Source organism: Cladophialophora psammophila, assembly GCF_000585535.1.
Source record: "Cladophialophora psammophila CBS 110553 chromosome Unknown aczJe-supercont1.3, whole genome shotgun sequence".
Taxonomy (NCBI): domain Eukaryota; kingdom Fungi; phylum Ascomycota; class Eurotiomycetes; order Chaetothyriales; family Herpotrichiellaceae; genus Cladophialophora; species Cladophialophora psammophila.
This window is the reverse complement of record NW_006912924.1, coordinates 843878-864503: the sequence shown is the minus strand read 5'-3', so window position 1 is coordinate 864503 and position 20626 is coordinate 843878. Positions and strand designations below refer to the sequence as shown.

At 52.8% G+C, this 20626-nt stretch overlaps 6 protein-coding genes across 6 annotated transcripts; 3 read left to right on the top strand and 3 right to left on the bottom strand.

Annotated features, from left to right (window-relative positions):
* Nucleotides 1–1443: 1443 nt before the first annotated feature.
* A1O5_02499 (aspartyl-tRNA synthetase) lies at nt 1444–4311 on the top strand (the record flags this gene model as incomplete). Its single annotated transcript, XM_007743115.1, has 1 exon — nt 1444–4311. The coding sequence occupies one exon, from the start codon at nt 1444–1446 to the stop codon at nt 4309–4311; it is 2868 nt and encodes a 955-aa protein (XP_007741305.1).
* A 1311-nt stretch (nt 4312–5622) lies between these two features.
* Nucleotides 5623–7086, bottom strand: A1O5_02498 (uncharacterized protein; the record flags this gene model as incomplete). Its single annotated transcript, XM_007743114.1, has 1 exon — nt 5623–7086. The coding sequence occupies one exon, from the start codon at nt 7084–7086 to the stop codon at nt 5623–5625; it is 1464 nt and encodes a 487-aa protein (XP_007741304.1).
* A 562-nt stretch (nt 7087–7648) lies between these two features.
* On the top strand, nt 7649–9352 carry A1O5_02497 (uncharacterized protein; the record flags this gene model as incomplete). Its single annotated transcript, XM_007743113.1, has 2 exons — nt 7649–7681; nt 7742–9352. 2 exons carry the CDS (start codon nt 7649–7651, stop codon nt 9350–9352), a joined length of 1644 nt encoding a protein of 547 aa, XP_007741303.1.
* A 765-nt stretch (nt 9353–10117) lies between these two features.
* On the bottom strand, nt 10118–11419 carry A1O5_02496 (uncharacterized protein; the record flags this gene model as incomplete). Its single annotated transcript, XM_007743112.1, has 1 exon — nt 10118–11419. One exon carries the CDS (start codon nt 11417–11419, stop codon nt 10118–10120), a length of 1302 nt encoding a protein of 433 aa, XP_007741302.1.
* A 1591-nt stretch (nt 11420–13010) lies between these two features.
* On the top strand, nt 13011–13878 carry A1O5_02495 (uncharacterized protein; the record flags this gene model as incomplete). Its single annotated transcript, XM_007743111.1, has 2 exons — nt 13011–13403; nt 13474–13878. 2 exons carry the CDS (start codon nt 13011–13013, stop codon nt 13876–13878), a joined length of 798 nt encoding a protein of 265 aa, XP_007741301.1.
* A 3727-nt stretch (nt 13879–17605) lies between these two features.
* A1O5_02494 (uncharacterized protein) lies at nt 17606–18729 on the bottom strand (the record flags this gene model as incomplete). Its single annotated transcript, XM_007743110.1, has 2 exons — nt 17606–18230; nt 18290–18729. 2 exons carry the CDS (start codon nt 18727–18729, stop codon nt 17606–17608), a joined length of 1065 nt encoding a protein of 354 aa, XP_007741300.1.
* Nucleotides 18730–20626: the final 1897 nt, after the last annotated feature.

Genomic DNA, 20626 nt, shown 5'->3' with positions numbered 1-20626 from the left:
AGAAAACACTCGAGGGGCTCAAAAGAAGGTCCCCACGTGATCGGAGCTGGAACAGAAACAGTGAAGTTCGCCATGTCCACCGTCGCCAGCTGGGAGGAACCCGCTCGCCCACTCGCCCACTCGCCCACTCGGTGACCCCAACAAGACAGCGGCTCAAAGAACCTTTCTCGGTCATTAGTCAAGCCAAAAGGGGATTGAAGAGTCGAGGCGGACTTACCTCAGCAAGAACCGAATGCAGAAAATGGCTGGCCGACAGCGAAACGTTGTCGAGGGCTTCCCTTGATGACAGGCAAACGCTAATGCTGGAATGATTGGGTGGACGACAACCCCGGCTTACTCATCATTCTACAGCTGATACAGCTGATACAGCCGATATCTTTTTAAAACCGCCGGCCTGATGGTGACAAAGAAGCAGGGCAGGTGGATGGACGGGCTCGATGGATAGTGGATGGCACCCAGATGGCAGAATACCCACCGAGACGACACAGCGAAAACAAGACGCCGAAGAAGTAGGTAAGAAGAACCGCCTCTGACGCATTGGCCCCCCCTCTGTCCCCCCTCTGCTCCCCTCTACTCTGCTCCCTTCTGCTCCCCTCTACTCTGCTCCCTTCTGCTCCCCTCTACTCTGCTCCCCTCTACTCTGCTCCCCTCTACTCTGCTCCCCTCTACTCTGCTCCCCTCTGCCCCCCCTCCCCCCCCCTCGGTGGTTCCCTGCAGTTCCCTGCAGCCTTTGACTGCGGTCCAACAAGCTTCCGGTCCTGCCGCTCAGCATCTTCTTGCCTACCTCGTCCTGCCTCTCTTGATCTTTTGCGACTCCCCCTGCTTCTGCTGCTGCTAAAGGTTGTTTGCTCGCAAATTCCCCGATTGTTTCTGCTTATCGCGGCAGCAAGCAAGCAAGCAAGCAGCCTACGCCCGGAGCGAGTCCTACGGTTTTCACCAACTCCTCCGAATCTTATCGCATCTACATACATTTCCCTTTTTTCCCTCCCTCCCTCCATCCCTCCTCACTCATCCCGCCGCCCCTCCCGCCGCATGCCAACCTCCCTCCTCGCTCCCTCTGGCGGAAAACGGCAATCGGTGAAACTCCTCCCAAACTGAGCGTCGACGCTGAAAACACTTCTCCCGAGTAAACTGCACATCGCCGCAGTCATTTCATCGTCGCTCAAGTCAATCCCGCTGTGCCCGCAGTTTGGAGTGGCGTGCGCGCAACAGCAACACCCAGGCACCAGGCGCAGTTCCAGGACTGCTCACTCAGGGCCAACGTAATCAAGACTCCATTTCAAGAGCCTTGTCCCCCAAAAACCGGCTTGGACCAGTCCATCCCAAAAATATCTCGAGGCCAAAGATCAGCCCGGCTGCTACACAAAACATCTCGACTTCATTTGCGAAGACCCTCCTCCCCTGTTGCAACCAAAACGAAGTCTTCCACCCTTCGCCACCATCATGTCGGTCCTTCGCAAACTCTCCAAACATGTCCACGCCAATGGCAGCGAGACCCCCAAAGATAAGACCGAGGGCCACATGTCCCCCCTTTCCTCTCAAAGCCCGGGTCCTCACCGTCGATCCCTTGCTCAGTTCCTCCATTTGGGCGATAAGTCGGACTACACCTCCAGCGACAATGAGTCCGAGATGAGCGACTTCGACAGCGATAGCTTGAGCAAGAACGCGCAAAAGAGGGCTCTGGCAAAACAACGGAAACACGAACACCGCTCAAAGCTCAGTCTTGACAACCGTGACGACTCGGAGGAGCGTACCAAGAAAAGATTGGAAGAGGCTGCCAAAACCGAGACGGAAGATATGAAAGCACGGTACGGCGAGCTTCCATTGATGCAATCCACAACCAGTCACACTCAACATCGGCTCGACCTAAGCACAGTGACCGAAGAGATGGACGGCCAAGATGTCATCTTTCGCTGCAGATTGCACCATGTCAGGAACATGGGTGCGAAACTAGTTTTCCTGATCTTCCGACAACAGATCTCCACCATCCAAGGTGTCCTTGTTGAGGAACCCGGCAAGGTCTCGGCCATCATGATTCATTGGGCCGAGCATCTGCGCACTGGCAATATCATGCTTGTGAAAGGCGTGCTTCAGAAGCCGCAGATACCCGTCAAGTCTGCTTCCATCCACAACGTAGAAGTCAAGGTGACCGGCTTGCACATCGTCGTTAAACGGGCAGAGCCTGTCCCTTTCTCGGTCCAGGAGGCCGAGTTGACCATTCTCGACGATGACCAAAAGGTCGATGGCCGCCAGAGTCAGATTCCTGACCGTGTGAGACTGGCCAACCGAATTATGGATTTGCGAACTGCCACCTCCCAGTCCATCTTCCGTATTCAGGCCGCCGTGGGAAATCTTTTTAGAACCTGCCTGGACGAACAAGGGTTTGTGGAAATCCACACGCCAAAACTTCAAGGGGCGGCGACCGAGTCTGGTGCCTCGGTGTTCAAGGTCAACTATTTTGGACGTCCTGCCTTCCTTGCCCAGTCTCCTCAGTTGGCCAAACAAATGGCCATAGCGTCTGATTTTGAGCGTGTCTACGAAATTGGTGCTGTCTTCAGAGCAGAAAATTCCAACACCCATCGTCATTTGACCGAGTACACTGGCCTCGATCTTGAGATGGCTATCGAGGAAAATTATCATGAGATGATGGACATCATTGATCATACCCTCAAAGACATTTTCAAGGGCATCTACACCAAGTATCGCAAGGAAGTCGAGTTCGTCAAAGAGCAATTCCCGAGCGAAGACCTCGTGTGGCTGGATGAAACACCGAGAATCCCCTTCAAAGATGCCGTCCAGCTTCTCACCGACTCGGGTTGGTTGAATGAAGATGGAGAACCCATCTCGCCTTTTGAAGACCTCGCCACCAGGGACGAGATCCGTCTCGGTGAGCTGATGAAGGAGAAGTACAAGACCGACTATTACATCTTGGACAAGTTCCCTAGGTCCGCTCGTCCTTTCTATACCATGCCCGATCCAAATGACGACCGCTACACCAACTCCTTCGACGTCTTCGTCCGTGGACAAGAGATCATTTCTGGTGGTCAACGTATCCACGAGTCCAAGATGCTCGAAGACAATATGCGTATGGTCGGCATCGATCCTGACGACATGGCCGATTACATGGAAGGCTTCAAATGGGGTGCTCCTCCCCACGCTGGATGTGGTGTCGGTCTCGAACGTATTGTCATGCTTATTCTCAAGCTGGGCAACATTCGCCTCGCCTCGCTCTTCCACAGAGATCCGAAGTCTTTCCCGGCCAAGCCGGCTGTTGAGAAACTTCGACACCCCGAAGCAGACACTTTGAACCCTGTCTGGAAACAAGAACGTGGGCGGGAAGTGGCTGTTCAAGACCGGAAGATGCCAGACCTTTTCGACCTCATCGCAAACTACGGTGACGCAACCTCGACATCTTGGGGTGACGAACGTTACCAGATCTGGCGTCATGCGGATACTGGTGCTGCAGTGTGTTATGTGCCCGAGGGCCACTACGCCATTCTTCCGGGCGACCCCCTCTGCCATCCAAGCCAATACTATCGCATCGTCGTCTCATTTCTCCAGTGGTTGAAAAGAGAGACGCGTCTGAAGCCTCTGTGGCTGTTGATCAGCCCGGATTTGGAGGAAGTCCTCGGCGAAAAATTAGGTTGGAAAACTTTATCCTGCGTTGCCGAAGAGCGTGTTGATCCACACAAGAAAACCGCCGAGTCTGACCCCGAGGTTGCAAGGAAGATTCGCAAGGCTCAGAGTGATGGCGTCAAGATTACCGATCTGGATCCTAAAGAGCCCGTGCCTGAGAGTGTCAAAGAACGTGCCAATGCCCGCGTCAAGGACTGGTTGGCAAACCGGAAGGGTACCCAGATCCATCTGTCGAGCATTGACCTGTTTCGAGACGAGAAACATAGGCGCTACTTCATCGCCGAAGACAAAGACGGCGTCCTCTGCGGCATCGCGGTCATGTGTGAGATTGCCCCTCGTAAAGGCTGGCAGGCCAAGTACACCTTGGACTTCCCAGGGGCACCATCCGGAACAATCGAATACATTACCACGCATGCGCTCAACGCTGCTGCCAACGCCGGTGTGAATAGTGTCACGTTTGGTGGCGGAGCTGCCACTCATTTGACTCCAGGCCATCATATGAGCGGTGCCAAGGTGAAGATGTTGCAGGCCACGTATGATGCCATTGTCAAACAATTCAACCTCGCCAGAAAGTCCGAGTTCCGAGAGAAGATGGGTGCTGTGGCAGACCCTATCTGGATTGCTTATCCTCCACATGGTCTTGGTTCTCGAGGCATCAAAGCCATCATGCGGTAAGTTATATTTCGACCTCACGTTTTGCGCCAAAAATCAAGTTGCGTGTTCAAAGAAACAAAGCTAATCAATCATGGCGAATTAGATTCTTCCAGGATGAGCCTTAGAAAGGTGCAGGTTCTCCACGTATCAAATCATATTCCACCATCCGGTTATCTCGAGCTAAGAAATCAATAATGAGACGAATCAACTCTTTTTTCATGGGCATGCCTTGCAGCTGGTACATTGGTTGACGCAATCACAAGCGAAGAATCCACTTTAGCTATGGTTTTCCAGGTACCTTTCGATTGCAGTATGCAGAACAAAGATGGCCGAGAGATGGGCAGCAAAGCGGAGGGAAGACAGACCAGTCTTGAGAGCTGATCTGTTGACGAATTTCGGAAGTTTGGAACTCTTGATGGATCGAAATGTCATGCCTGTCATCTCTTGTTTTCCCCTAATGTCGTTGGATGATGCTTTCAGATACCACATAGCACAGCAAAGCAAGCACCTGGCATACAAAACCCCCCAACACAACCCCTTACCAGTTTGGTAGAATAGATCGGCACATCTCCCACCTCTTGAAGAATTACCCTGGCATCTATGTGACGGAGAATTAAGTCCGAGATCCATTTTTGTTCCCTCGAAAGCCTTCTAGGCATTGATTTAGCAATATACTTGAAGGCCTGTAGCGGCAAGTATTTTCTGTAGTGATACCTACAGTCGTCGCGGGAATCAGTCCAGGCCGGTCAAGCGCCCTAGGTAATTTTACATTTGGTTTAGGTTTGTAGCCTAGGCGAATGGAGAGCAAGGTACACTTTGCCATGCCATGCATAGAAGATCAATCACGCCGCGGAGCTTCGAGTTCTGTACATAGAGGTAGTGGTGTAGTTAGTGGCTGGGTAGGTAGACATTCAATATCGAGCCGTGGGCAGCTTGCGCCGTCAAGAGTACATACTACATAGGAAGTCTTGGACTATATGTAGTGTTGTCCTCGCTGACGTGCGTACACCACCCATCGCCCGCGTCCGCGGATCCTCCCCTCCGGCTCACATTTCCGCTGCTCATTGACTTCGACCCCGTCATGTCATGCTATGCCACGCCTTGCTAAGTCAGACAGAGAAAATCAGTCAGTGTCCTGTCTCGACACTCAACGAGGAGAAGGTCGTCATCATAATCGTCATCACCTGCTCTATGCTGCTCAGCTGAACATATTACATACGTTTCTTCTGTCTTATCTAACCCCTGTCATTCTCAATGGTCTCTTCCCTCACGGTCCATTGAGCAAGCAGGTATTCCTCCCCCTTGTTTCACTCGCGCTCAAGACATGTCGGGTCATGAAGTTTCTTTCATCCGTCCGCACACGCTACAGGTCCACCAGTGATTCTCCATCCAGGTACCACATCGTCCACAGGTCCATCCCAAGGGGTTGCTCTGGGCTTTTTCCTTGGCGGCGGCCTCGAAGCGAGCGATGTTATCGGCGGCGCCGAGGCGGGGGGCAAGCACGGAGGGAGGGTGCTTTGGACGAGCATTGTGTGAGCGGGGCCCGAAGCGAGAAGATGTGGATGTCACGGTATTAGGTCTGGAGGAGCGAGGTAGAGAGGTCCTCGCTTGAGATTTCGGTCTGGGATACGAGCTGGCGGAGGGTGCTGGAGGGTGGGAGGTGGAAATGGCCTGCGAGTAGATGGCCGGTCGCTCGGTTTCGCAAGCTTCGCATTGCAGGTAGTTGATGGGGTTGATGAGGGTGCAGACTTCGCAGATCCAGGTTTCTTCGTCTTGGGGCAGTTCTGGCGCTGGATGGTCGAGAGGCGGAGCGGTGTTCAGTGTTGCTTTCGGTTTCGTCTCGGGCTCATATTCTTTGCCGGGCATGTTTGACTGTGCCTGCTGCTGCAGTTGCCGCTCGATCTGAAGTTGTTCCTCCCGCAGAGATCTCGTGTCAACCGGTGGGAAAATGCTGTTGCCCTTCTTGACACCTCCCGTGGGATTCTCCTGACTAGGGGGAACGTATCCCTCACCGACCAGCTGCGCCTCTTCTTCCTGGATCATATCAATGTATGCCTGCATCAACGCCGCCTCATCTTCGTCCGCCTTCTCGGCCTTGGTTGTGGTGACTTTTTGCTTTTTGATCGTCTCTTCCTGCATTATCTTCCGACCCATCTCGGGCACGGCGCTGCCACAACCGCGACTGATGCGATTCCGTTTCTCTGCTGCAGCGGCGATGATCTCCCGAGCATTCTGACCTCGCAAGATCCCCTGGCCCCCAACTTTCCCTCCGCTGCCCTGTGAGAGGACGGATACCTGGCGACGTCTCTCCGCTGTTGCACGAGCTTGTCGTTGAAGCTCAGTTCTCGGTATCCGTTGGCCGCCCAACCGACTTCCCTTGCCGAGAAATCCCTCGCCGGTATAGCCTTTGCGGAGGAGGGTTTCGTGCTCATCGCGAAGTTTATCCCACAGGGCATTGAAAGCCTGATCATGTGGACCGTGAACAATATGACATAACTCATGTAGCATGGTATCCACAACGCTCTCGAATGGCAAGAACTGTGTTTCATCTCCGGCGTAGCGCAAGCGGAGGTAGATCTTTTCGCCGCGGTTGATATTCAGACCCAACAGACCGTGATCGTCGGGGAAGAATTCGCAAAGTATCCCGACACGCCAGTTGCGGACTCGCATGATGGGTTTCACTATAGAGGCGGTCTTCCTGAGGATGTGAAGGGCTTCATTTGCACGAGATTTCACAGATATATGCTCAAATTGGTCGATCAGCGGGTCAAGTTCTGTTCTGCGTGCGTACGACATCTTGGGGTGGATATTGACGATTGTCGAAGGAAGGGGAGATGAACAGCCAGAAATTCGAACCCAGAGAGATGTAAAAAGTAACACTCGTCAGGCTCGGCCAGAGTCGCCAAGTTGAACACCGCCACTGACACTCCTTGCTCGTCACAACGACCAAGTGAACGTGAACTAGATCAGTGAGCAAACAAGGAGAACAAACGGAAAAAAAATGCAGAAATACAGCACGCTATCAGGTACGCCTCAAGACGCCTCCGGAATATGCCAGAAGAACACTGTTTGGTGTTCAAGTTGTGAGGAAGAGAAAGGATGGATTCGTAATGTATCTCAGCCTGATGGCCAACTGCCCTACACGTGATCATCCACGTGACCCCTCATCATGGACGTTCCTCTTCTGTGATTGGTCTACACTCGACTGCACTTCTTCCCCGCGGCCGCCGATGTACATGCTCGGTACTTGCTCCTGAAAGCCTGTACTTCTACGCACCGTCAAGCTGTTCCCTCGTCACAGTACGAGCAACCTCACATAAAACTTGATGACAGATGAAATCCACTGTCTAACCCTAAGATGACGAGTGACGACCAGCAATTCCTAGACCTAGTGAGGACTCCTTAACACCCATCATCACTTTTGCGGCAGGATCACTGACCCTCCCTTCAGCTTGCCTCCATCCCGCAAGACATGGCCCACTACGGCAGTCGCATAGCGGATTACGTCGACAAGCATGCAAATGCCATTGCCAACGACATCCGCGATGCCATCGACCGGGCAAGCTGGATTCCCGACTCCCTCCGGCCGCTGCGCCAACCGGGCGGGGGAGGACAGGGCCAATTTTCAGCTCGTCCACCTCCCCCACCGCAGGGTATCCTCCAAAAGACTACGGCCTGGGTTTCGAGGAATCGGACCGCAATTGCGATCATTGTGGCATTCACGGGCACAACTTTGTACCTGATCCACCGCAGGAAGAAAGCACACGCGAGAAAGAGACGAGCGAAGAAACTGCCTAATGGCGCAAAGAAGGAGATCGTTATACTCGCTGGCTCGACTTTCCATGACGCCTTGACGAGGTCGCTGGCTCTTGATCTTGAACGCAGAGGCTATGTGGTCTATATCACCGTCTCTTCGACCGAAGAAGATTCCCTTGTACAACAAGAAGCAAAAGCCGACCTGCGCCCGCTCTGGATTGATTTAACTTCTACGGTTCCTAACCCGGCGGTGGACGTACATCCGAATCTAGAATCCATCCGCGACCTCCTTACAAAGTCATCTCGGTCTTCATCTCCTAGCAGGAGCTCGCACCGCTCGGGTTCTTCCATGGGGAACATGACATTGGCTGGTCTCATTGTCTTCCCCGGTTGCTCGGGCTACAGCGAAGGGCCACTCGCATTGCTCCCTCCCTCAGACATAGTAGATACAATCAACACGCGCCTCGTCTCGCCTCTCTTGACAGTACAACAATTCCTCCCCCTTTTAGCAAACCACAGTCTCGACCCGAAGTCGCCTTCGTCAATCATTGTTGCATACCCGTCCATCCCGCACAGTCTTTCCCCGCCACGTCAGATTCCAGAATGTCTCGTCGCATCATCCCTCTCAGCACTCGCAGCCTCTCTAAGACGAGAAATCACCGCTGCCGACGCAAATATCACTGTCTCGGAACTGAAGTTGGGGAATTTTGACATGGGCTCCGTCACGTCCTGGTCGAGAACGACGCCAACTCAATCCACGCTCAACCCAGGTCCCTCGTCAGCATTGACACACAGTAGCTCTCACTGGCACTCATCACAGCGCGCTGCTCACCAACGCAAGTCGCTCGGCCAAAGGAGTTTCATCCGCGGCTCCTCGGCGAGGGAGTTCCACAATGCGGTCTTCGACGCGCTTGCCCCGCCGCAAACATACAGACCATTTGGATATAGTTGCCTGGAATTCACCACAAACACAAGACCAAACGTCATCTTTGTCGGCAGTGGTGCCAGGATGTATGATTATGTAGGCAAGTTCATGCCTGGTGGATTGGTGGGGCTGATGATGGGATGGAATCGGAAGAAGACAACCCCCCGGTCTCAGGAGGGAATGTACAAGTCCATGAGACATGATGCGAGTGGTAGTAGGAGTGCAAGCGGAGCTGGGACCCCTGCTGGCGCTGGCAGCGCGTCTGTAGCTGGACACCCGCTTTCAGGCTCAGCTTCAACTTCGGCCTCCGCCTCTGCTTCAGCGTCAGGGTGGGGATTCCAGTCGTTGGGCAGTGAGAGCGGGATATGGGAGAAGGTATGAATAATGACCATACATGACGGTTGCTATTCAATGTGCCAGGGGAAAGGGGTGGATCGGTGATGGTTTCGTTTCATGTCTTGGATTGTGGCCTTGGGTTCTCCCCCGCTCGCCTGTGCGCACACGAGGACTTTATGATCTGTGTATATGTCTCTCATCTTCTCTGGGAAAAGGAGTGCGCTTCTGAGAGCTAGGAAGGAAGAAATGATGAGACTTCTTCACTCACTCACTTCTCAATCGGTCATCCATTCCCTTCTCAGGTTTAGAGTTTTACATTCCAGTCCATTCACCCATCCAACTCGTTTCATTCCATGTAGAAGGGGAAAAGAACTATAACACCAGTTCGAAAATGCATGGACGACTCCCCTACTCCCTGACCGCTGCGTACTTGGGGCGCCTGGACTCCTGGGACCGCCATCATCCGTGTCAATATCAATACCAACGTCAGTATGTTGCGACCATTCGTACTCTCGTCCGTGTCGCATTCGACTTTCGTACCGTCCGTATCTCCCTATTCCCACTCTGTTGTTGTGAGGTTGGTTAACATCAAGTCAGTGTCCTATCCTCTCCTCCATTGCGGAAAATGGGGAGAAAGTGTGTTACGCTCTCGGGCTTTGTCAGAGCATCCTCCTTTCCTCGTTTCTGACTCTCTTCCCCATCCTCCTGTTGATACTTTGTGCCCGAGTTGGTTGGAAATGCCTTCGATTTCCAATGATTGTTCCGGACAGGGCAGGATTCGAGACACTTGCCCAAGACCTTTTCGGAAATTCATTCGGGCTCAAAACCGAGATCGAGTCTCCACTCGTCCAATGCTGCCCGGATGTGTTGACATTCAGTCCGAAGCTGAGCAATGTCTTCTTCCTTTCCCAAGATCGAAAGAAAACGCTCAACTTTAAACAAAATTATCAACACGCCCGACTCGGACTGGAAAACCTCCAGAGCCCCCTCGACGGCCAGCCGACAGAACTTCTTGATTTCTTCAGAAAGCCTCGTTTTAGAGTACAGCCATGCCAATCTCTGACACGCAGAGACTCCATAGATGTCACCATTCTGCTTGCCAGTAGCAGCAACACTGCAGCTGAGTTGCTGCATGATGACTCTCTCGGCCGCCGCGTAGTCTTCTTCTTCCATGAACACAATGTGCATTACTTGCAGGAGTCTTCTGTGCAGTGGAGTTGGAGAGGAAGGAATAGGTTGCAGACACTCCCACAGGCGTCGACACAAGCTGGATCCCATATCGAGTTGCCCCACTTTAAGCAAAAAATCAGCTATAGCTAGCTGTATCTCCGCGCGAGTGTCATCTTCATACCCAGTTTCCGTGCCATGCATCAAGAGTTCTGCATATCTAGCCGAGAAGGGGGCAAAACGCTGTTGTTCGATAATGTCCAGTAGTAGGGTCGCGAAATTTGTGATGGGATGCAACATCCCGAGAGTCGTATTCGCCAGTGAGGCAAAGAATTTCAAGACTGACTTTCCTACCCTCCAATGCTCTCCCCAGTACGGCTTGTAAGCTCCGAATGTAACAACAACTTCTAGCATCAGTCGGAAAGGTTTTGATTGAAAGGGGGCACGAAAGGCAAAGCAGCTTTTATTTATGACCTGAAAGGCACGGGGGTCGTCTCTCACAAGAAGCGAAAGCCCGGCGACAAGGCCAGAGAAGCCCTCATGAAGCTCCACAATATGATAATACGCCGCCCGGTCTTGGTCCTGAGACTGACACCATGAATGGTACGTTTGGGCGTATTTCAGTAAGGACTCGACGGTCTGGGTCTCGCGCCCCAGTTGGAGCTGAATCCGCTGCGGTGAAGGTGTGCGCCTGAGTTCCTGAAGATGCTTTCGCTGGATTTTGCTGGAGTCCGGACAAGGTCGAGGAGCGAGAATGACTCGTTTCCGCCTTTGCAGGACCGGGCGCCACAGTCGATGTTCCTTGAGGGGTTTGCCGTTCAGCGTCAACGACAAAGAGCCTTGGGTCTCTAATCGTGCTTCTGTCAGCTGTTTGATGGCGTCTATTTTCTGCAGTTGTGTGTAATTCTTCCACAGTTCCCAGTCCCGCAGCCGTTTCTTGTACATTTGGACGTTATCAACGTCAGCCGCAGACCAGGTCAACTGGTTTCCCTGACTTACGTGGCATCAAAACCATGGTGCTGCTTCATATTCTTTCTAACTTCTTCGAGGCTGAGCTGCCGATGCAGATACAAGTCTTGGATGATTGGTTTGAAGTGTTCCCACACGGTTGGCGGTAGGGCTGGTCTCCTTAGACGCACAGGTGGTGGAAGTGGTGTCTGCAGTTGGTATGAAATTGGAACAACATCGTCCAGAGGGTGTTGCCGGTCGATGGCGGAGTCCAGAGGTTCGGTGGATGGAGTTGCGAGATGGGTGTCTGCAGCTCTGAGGACATTTTCAGAGATGCCAGAGTCATGGTACATGAGGACATCATCCTGAGAGTGCAAAGGCCCGTTCCACCAATCGCTTGCTGGAGATGGAGGTGATGGTAGCAGGTAAACATCCATTGTCAGGAAATTGACAAACAATGTTGAACACCCCCAAGCACAGGGGGCATAGTCGATATAAATAAACCAGCAGCGCGCCTCCAACAGAGTCCATTGCGTTTGTTAGAACTTTTGCCAGTGTCGTTGAAGTCGAGGGTCGAGAGCGAGGCTGCCTGCATGGCCCCCAATGAGCTGGCACAGTCTTGCATAGTGCAACACGGCGCCGCCAATTGGCAGCTGTATCCAACGCCACAAGGACCTTTGAAGTTCCAGGGAATCACCACCAATCATTGACTGACCTGAAGAAAAATCTCCGAAGAGGATACAACTTCACCTCACCACCACTAGCCAAAGATCAACTACAGCTAGATACTATACATGTCCAGCCTCATCTGAAGCGCAGTTCGCACCACCACACTCAACCCACCAGCATCGAAAGATGCCAGAATCACCTGACAGACTCCAAGTGTGATCGCTTCTCCCCGGCTTGCCCTCCGGCGCACCTTTCCCATCTGCTGCCATTGCTCTTCTCCCTATGTTCTTCCTAGACTAGGGACATTCCGCCTGCAGCTATTAACTGTGACCATCCTAATATTCAATCCTGACGAGTCCCATGACTCCAGTCTAACTGAAGGCAGAGACCAAGGTCCCTCAGTGCAATGCGAGGCCATGACTGGCTTTTCGTCACTACGAGTGGATTCCAGTCAGCCGTGCTGTTTCAGGTCCCTCCATTGGGGCTTGCGACAAAGCTGCTTTTGAATTTCCCCCGGACTTCCAGACGCCAGGCTGTCAACTTGAGAATGTCTCCAAGCCAGTGATACAACACTTCGAGACGGCTCATGACTAGCAATCTCGGCGGGGTTTGAGACATGGTCAGTCGGCATGGCTGTGGTGAAATCCGTGGCGATTGCAGCCCTTCAGATCTTCATGTCTTCGGCTTTTGGTATCTACGGGGTGACAATGCATCAGTTCATTCCTTCCTTGCCCAGACATTTCATTCCCTTGTGAGACATGTCACCCGTTGGAGTTGAGGGCGAAGGTATAAATACTGGTCTACAGCTCAATCGGCCGTCGAAAATTAGTTGTTCACCCCTGACACAGAGTTTGCCTCGACAAATTCGTGGCTTAAGCATCCGTCACAGTTGGTTTTTTGTGGCTCTAAGCAGGGAATCATGGCATCAAGTCATATGATTTCGGCTGTGCCGTTTGGCGCAAGTTGGATTGTAGGTGGCAAACAACCGCAAGCAATGGTCATGCAACAGCAGGCAACGATGGCAGCCTTCTTCATCCACAGTTTAGACCATCCCCAGGGCCAGATATTTCATATTGTCAAACCCGAGGATATCTCGTTCGCTCCGCCGGTGGTGATTAGACGACCTCCCTTACCAGAACCAAGGCAGATCTCTTTGCAGATGGTGATACCATGTATCTTCTTTGTCCAATACCCCTGTCGGCAGAAATGCCGCAGTCTTGGGATCTGCATACACTATCAGTTTGTGGTCGGCTGTCGAACGTGTCCTGACGGGTTGAGGTGTCCGATCTGTGTACAGAAAAATGTCGAACAGGTATGAGTATCAGCCCTTGCGACTGAATGGGGGATCCAGAGATTGACTAACCGGCTGACGTCTGACGCAGGCTATTCAGGCAGGCCGCAAGTGCCCGCTCCATCAGGACCCCGCGCAGGCGAATCCGATAAACAACCGGCCCGAAGACTTTCTGGCCACAGTCGCTCAAAGAGAGGTTTGCGACGAAGTCCTAAGGCGATCATTCGCATGTCAATGGGACGATATCCCAGGGCTTCCGGCGAGGCGGGCGGAGCAAGGGGGTTGGGGGGTTGGTCGCAGTGACTTCCATCGCGAAACCACCCCGAAGGACATGCGAGATGTGAGGATGTTGGAGTCTCTGGACGAAGATGGCATCAAGAGTGAAGAGAACCCAACCCAGATAAAGGGGAACGGTGTCGCCGCATGGTTCGATAGTCCGTTGGGTATGCAAGTCACAATGCCACAAGGTTTCCTCGGCCAGCATATGTATGGTTAGTCCACGAGACAAGTCCTTGACCATGTAGCGAAGTTCTGGTGGGAGATACATAGTCAAGCAAGATACCGGCCAAGTGATCCCTAAAGCATAGCCCTCTCTTGATCTATTTATTTATTTATTCATCCATCTGCTTGAAATCCATGAGTCGAAAACACCTCCTTTCCAAGCAGTGCACTTTCGCTTGCGGCGAAGCGAAGAATAGGTCACCTGCACATTCAGATCACCACATTACCATGCCGTTGTGGAGAGTGGCTTCGCCAGAAATCATGGGACTGACTAACCAACCGACGGATAGATCGACACGGAGGGAAGCCAAATACGAAACAAACACAGAGACATACTCAGCCACCTATGCTCATGCTCGTGCTCATGCCCGTGACCACGGCAGGACCAAAACCGGAATCACACCCCCTACTTACACACCACGGGGGACGGCTATAACGCTTTGATGGACACAAATATCGACACGAATTCGACTTCACTTGATCTCTCTCTGCCTAACGGTCTCCTCATTCTCCTCGTCCTTGCAAGCCGGAGCTAGATCTCGAACCGGAACCGGAACCAAAGCCAGAGGCACATCCAGCGCAGGCAAGTGGAAGCAGAAGAGGAAGAGGAAGAGACATCGTACCGCAGAGAGCGTACCTAAATACCACAGGCATGTACAAGTAGCCTAGCATCAATACACATGCGCCCTCCTGATCCAATTCCCATGATGCCCATGATGCCCAGTTTTTGAACACGCTGCTGTTTTGATTCTTGGTTCTTTGATGGTTGATCCTCGATACCCAGCCTCACAATCCACAATCCTCGACGCTCAAATCTCGCCCCTTCACCCCCAACGCTCAAAGATCAGTGCCCGACACGCGCCAGCGATTCTCGGCGCAGGCTTGACACTCCGTACGCAACTCCCATCATTGGCCGACTGGCCACATCGTCGCGTCAAAGGGAACAGGTCATGTCAGATTTCGCCGAAGAGAAGATAAGTGAAAACGAGGAAGAGAAAGGGAACGGGTGAAACAGGATAGAACGGGGAGACGAGAAGAGGAGAGAAGAGATGGATCCATCTACATATGTATACGAGCGAGCGAACCATCGGATGGATGAGACCGGCACAGCGACAGCAGAGCGACAAGACCGGGTCTGACCAACCTTGTATCGTTCATCCCTCATCTATAGATGAGAAGACTGCAGATAGATCTCGTACACTCACTCTCCTCTCCTCTCCTGTAGACAGACAGACAGACATGTAGCGGCAGAGCAGGTAGTCCATCCGTACATGTGATGTACGCCTTCCCCTGAGAAAATACTACCAGCAGTACAGAGTACATTCAAGTACTTACTTCCTTACTGTACGACGCCAATATCCTGCGCTGAAGTGTCCATCCATCGGAAACCATCACTGTCCCTGTTTCTCAAGGACGCTCCCTATCTTCCCTCAACACACTACACATCATCTCCCACAGACGTCCCCAAGTGCCAACTCACAGTACTTGTCTGCACAGTACTCTGGTATGGGAATAATCTGGTCCCACAACCCCTATTAGCAGGGACCTAGACAATCACTTCCTATTTGGTGGGCGATCGTCCTGTGCGGATTGATATTGCAGGACAACGGCGTGTCTCGGGTCACAAAGGTTAAATGGTCGTCATGGAGTCTCTCGTTTCACTATAGCTAGGTAATCAAGACAGTCTGTCCACTGGTACTTGACAGACCACCACGTCGCTACAAGTCATGAGAGGGAGGTCCATGCTCGTCGGCCGTCGGGGCGCTCCAAACAGCTTCTCCACGTCAGTGCGATCTTCAAAATTTGGCACGCTGTGCTTTTGTTGCCCCATCTCGTGGCCGCCTCAGATTTCGGTCTGCAATGCGCCGGAGCAGCTATGTCATTGCACCGTTGAATTGGAGGGCATTTTGTGGAGCTTTTCGGGGTTTAACGTCTTTCCCGCCCCGTGGTCGTTTTTGAAAATGAGATGGATTCGTAACTCTAGAGCGGTGCGGTCAACAGTCCTGTAGGACGGGCCATGGTAGCAGTAGAAGGGCCACTGGCTGCAATTTTTAGATGGCCCTGCGCAGATTAGCGCGTGCTGTAGGGGTTCGCCGTTCGGGATCATGATGGAATGGCGCATCATCGGTCCACGGGTCGTGGGTGAGATTACATCGTTGCCAAGGAGGAGGAATCACGTAGTGATGGTCTGGTGCCCAATTGTGTCCACGGCAGGACTCTGGCGCCTTGGGGACGGCGAACAGGGTCAGCCTAGTCGACAGGAAGGCCCCCGAGCAGGATAGTTATCAACAGCCAGATACAGGAGCGGGAGAGAGGGAGAGGGGGATTGCAGACCGAGGTGGGCGTTGGGGGGCAGCGGTGGACAGCTCGTCAATGGTTGGCAGTGAGGTGGCCTCGGGTGGTCTGTGCTTTCGGAAAAAGATGAGATGGAGGGTGAGTGGAGGCGGCTGGGAGGTCACAGGTCCAGCAATCAGGGACGCCGCACAGCGCCACTGACGCCAATGGCTCAAGCTAAATGATCCACTTGGAGGTTTGCGACCGATGTCAGTGATACCGCGGGGTTCGGGCGGTTGGGTTGGACGAGCAGGTGCTGTGCAATGGCAACAAGCACGAGACATCCCATCCCGTCTGAAGTCAGAGGTGAGACAGGCGCGAATAAGATGATGGGGGATTTGGCGGCGACGACAGTAAACTCTGGCTGATGAGGGTGTCGAGCCACAACCGCAGTCAATTGACGTCGAAACAGACTTGGGCTGCAATGATGTCATGGCCCTGTCACCAGCGCCAGAACAGCCATCGCTGCCTCCACGTGACACGACCATGGCGTGGACGCAACAGCTACGAGAGGGATTCAGCTTCCGCGACCGAAACGGGTGCGATTGTCAACGGCAGGAATCTGCCACAGCAATCTAATGCAAAGGCAGCGTCAGTGCGAAAGAACCAAACAAACAAAAAACATCATGCTGTGTTTGATAGCGTCTTCTGCATTGGATTTCTAGCTTCCCAATGCTGTTTTTTGCTTGCTTCTGTCTTGCTAGCCCCAACTCTTTCCGAGTAGTCTGCATGCCTGCATATGCACACAGATGCGCCGACAAATCCAAGCCCGCATTGCACACCGCTTGCAGGCACCCCCCCGAACTGCTCTCGACAGCCCCCAGATTCTCCCCTTTGCGCCCTCAAAGCGGAATCACTTGAGCTTCTCCCTTCTCATCCCGAGAGATCAGCCGCCGCACAGACAATGTTTGTCCACTCTCACTAAGGCTTTCTGTTTCCAGTAAATAGAAATAACCATAAAACCCTCACTTTGGCCTTGGAACTTCGAGGCGCGCTTGTAGACAAAAAAACAAGAATCTTTCATGCAAGAAGCCATCATCTCTGGGTATCAGGTCATCATAATAAACGGTGTAAGTTTTGCAGTAAACGAAAGTCGTGAATCGAAAAAAGTCATGGCATGGTTTTCATGCCAGTTTGCCACGTGGTTGCCCGCACCTGGCTTTTGAAATCCCGTCCTTTCTATCACCCGTCTCTTTTGGTTGTTGTACACTGGCGTCGCGTGGCTCCATCACGCAACGCTCGATAGTAATGTACATGGAGCAAGGGAAAAGCAAACAATGACATGGCCAGGCATGCCAAGATCATCATCGGCATGGGGGTGCCAAATGTGGCGCTTTTAGAATTTGGCTTTTTTGGTCTCAACAATTAATCCGGCCGGAGCACTCCTTTTACTCCTCGATGTCCGAATGGCTAGCATTCGAAATGCAGTCGCCCTTGTGCACTTTCTTGTGTCGGCGCAAGTTGGAGACAACGGAGAAATGACGCCCGCAGCCCTCCACGTCGCAGGCAAAGGGCTTTTCGCCTGTGTGGCTGTACATGTGTGTTTGCAGCGAGCTGGGCCGCGTGAAGCGTTTGTCGCATACTTTGCATTTGTGTTTCTTTTGTGTGTTGGCAGCCATCTTGGAGGAGAATTGGCCCATCATTGACTGAGGGGCGGGAGGTCCAAGGGGAGGACCCAGCAGTTGGTTTGGACGAGGCAGTGTCCGAGAAGCTGCCATTGATTCATAGCCAGCGTCCGATGCTGCCGAGCTGTAGTCTGTGGCAGAATCCGTCACAGAGCCCACCGAGCTGGGCGCGTAGTACGCATACCCTCGACTAGATTCGTTTGAAATGGACGAATGGGCTGAAGAGGCCTGTGGAAAACCGTAAGAGTCTGCTGACGCTCTCTGGGCTCGGGCCTCGTAGATGTTGCGGGGGGTCAGATCCTGCAGATTTTGGTGGCTGAGCGCCAACATGCCTCGAGAGGCGTCAAGTTCGCCAAAACTGGCGTTTGCGGCACGAGAACTCTCGACCCTGGTTTCCTACCGTTAGAACTTTACCCAGAATTAGAAAACTCACAAGCGCCAACTTACGTGTCGGAAAGTTTCCTGTGCTGCTGCTGTTGTTGTTGCTGCTGCTGTTGGTGCATGGACTGGGCGTAGCTGAGCGAAGAGTACGACGGCGCGTACGACGCTGAGGTTGCCGCTGGCGAAGAATAGGCCGCCTGTTCGCCGTAGTTGGGGCGCGGCATCTCTTGAGGGTAATTTAGCAAATCCGTGCCAGAAAATCCAGTGCTGGAGTAGGCGCTACCTTGGGCCATTGAGCCAGTCACTGGAGGCATGTGAGAGTAAGGCATTGAGATGCCAGATCTCGCACTGTCCGTCTTGGATAGCGCTGGGAACGAAGAACTGGAAGTGCTCGTCTGATGAGACCACGGATCGCTGAATGTCGGCGTTGCATGCATGTTGGGATACATATGATCGTATGATATGCCGCCGTAGTGTCGACTTTGGTTGTCAATGACCATCGTCATGGAGCCGGTGTTTCCAAGCGAGCGCGACAAATATGAAGCGTGGTGATAAGACCAAAGAGAGTTTTGATGCCGTCTGTTGCTGTCGCAACAACGAGTGCGTGAGTCACCGGAACAGGCCCCAGTATTGAATCTGGTTCCTGACAGAGAAGATATGGAAGACGATCCAACTCTGTCTGAGGGGATCGGCGACTGTTATGTAGCTTCTTGTGTGGAGAACCTGGAGTTGGCTGGCTACCCAATGGCAGGTCCCGAGTCGATCAATGTTGATCTTGCCTGGAGTGGGAGGGAGCAGTGCCTCCTTGATAGCGACAGCTGTGCTTGTGGCAGTTTGCGCAGTTCTCTAAACACTTCGGCGAGCGGCAGATCGACAGGATTGGCTGGAGGGTAAAAAGGTTGTGATGTCGAGCGGTTGTTGGAAGACTAGCAACAAGGCGGTCTTGAGAGGATGGAAAACTGGGTGTTATTGAGGCAAGTTCTCCTAACTCTGCAACACCACTATGTACGTGGTGGGTGGGATGGAGGGATTCCCTTTTTCTGCTACGTCGACGCGACTGTTGAATATTTGGAACAGAACGATATGTCGTCTTGTCTCAGGTTGCGGAATGTAGAGTTGAGATGAGATCTTTTGAGGTTTCAGAGACCAAGGTTGTCTCGCGCAGAGGGTGGGGAAATGTCAGGGTAGATAAGTTGTTTTGGAGGCAGCACCCAAGTCGACCGTGCGTGTGCTTTTCGTCGAGCAACAGTTACGTCGGTGGAGGTGACCCTTCTCTTTCGCACTGCTGGCTAGCAGTTCTTGGGGCAATTGGCATCATCACAATTATCAGTTACCCTTGACCCTTCTTCCCTTTGGGCCCTTTGCCCTCGCCCTTGTGTCCTTGGGCTCGTTTCTGAATGCAGGGTTGCTTAGCTCGAAGGCTTGTTGGATGGCGTTTGCAGTGGAGAATCCGAAAGCCAAGTTGACTGGTGGAGGGCACCCTGGCAGACCAGCCCGGAGGTTGTATGAAATCAGTGGGGGGTGGGTGTTTTCAAGGGAGGGGAGGAGGGAGCTTGCTACCAGGGAAGTTGACGATGAGAAGCAGGACGCTGGAAACAGGGATACAAGGCACTTGACCCGTCTGGCCTAAAAGGGTGGGAATGAGGGCAATCGGCCCTCTGGTTTGATCAGTTGCGTGTGTTGCCTGCGTTTTATTGGGCCATGTCGACTGTCTCGAAGAAGATGGAGGGTGCGGGCATGCAGGACAGGCAACCCTGGTCGGGTGGAGGAGGCAAGGGCAGGGTCTTTTGCCCTAGGTACTTGGGTAGACTCTACCCAGTACCTAGAGATGAGGCTTACTCGGAGGAGTAGGACGACAGCAATAACCGGGATAATGACGATCGATGCAGGAGTGTGGGACTAACCCAACAGGACCAGTGGATCTCCGTCTTCATGCCAGATTGGAAGATGGTGGCTGTTTTTGCCCAGCCCAGCATTCCAGTTCATGGAGGAGAGGCAAGGATAGTGGTCAGTCACTGATAGGAATGCCGTGGTGTCATTGAGGCAAGAAACAATAAAAAACAAAAACAAAAAACAAAACAGAAAGTTAAGTACAAGGAAAGCAGAAGAAATTCCGAGATTCTTCCAAGGTTCATGTTTCCCTTGGGTTGAAGCAGCTTTTACTAATACAGAACCGTTGGGCAAAGCCTTCTCACAACACTGTTGTCCTTTGGTCTGGTATACCAAGTACCAGGTACCTACATAAAATGGGCAGTTGACGTGAGCAGGACTTTCCCCCCTCTATTCTCACCCACAAGTCACCCTCCTCTTCCTCCTTGAGCCCTCTCTTCAAAGGGTGCGAATCGGTAGAATGCCAGTGGTGCCAGTGGATACCCGGTTTGGCGGCGCTAGAAGGGGCTCGCA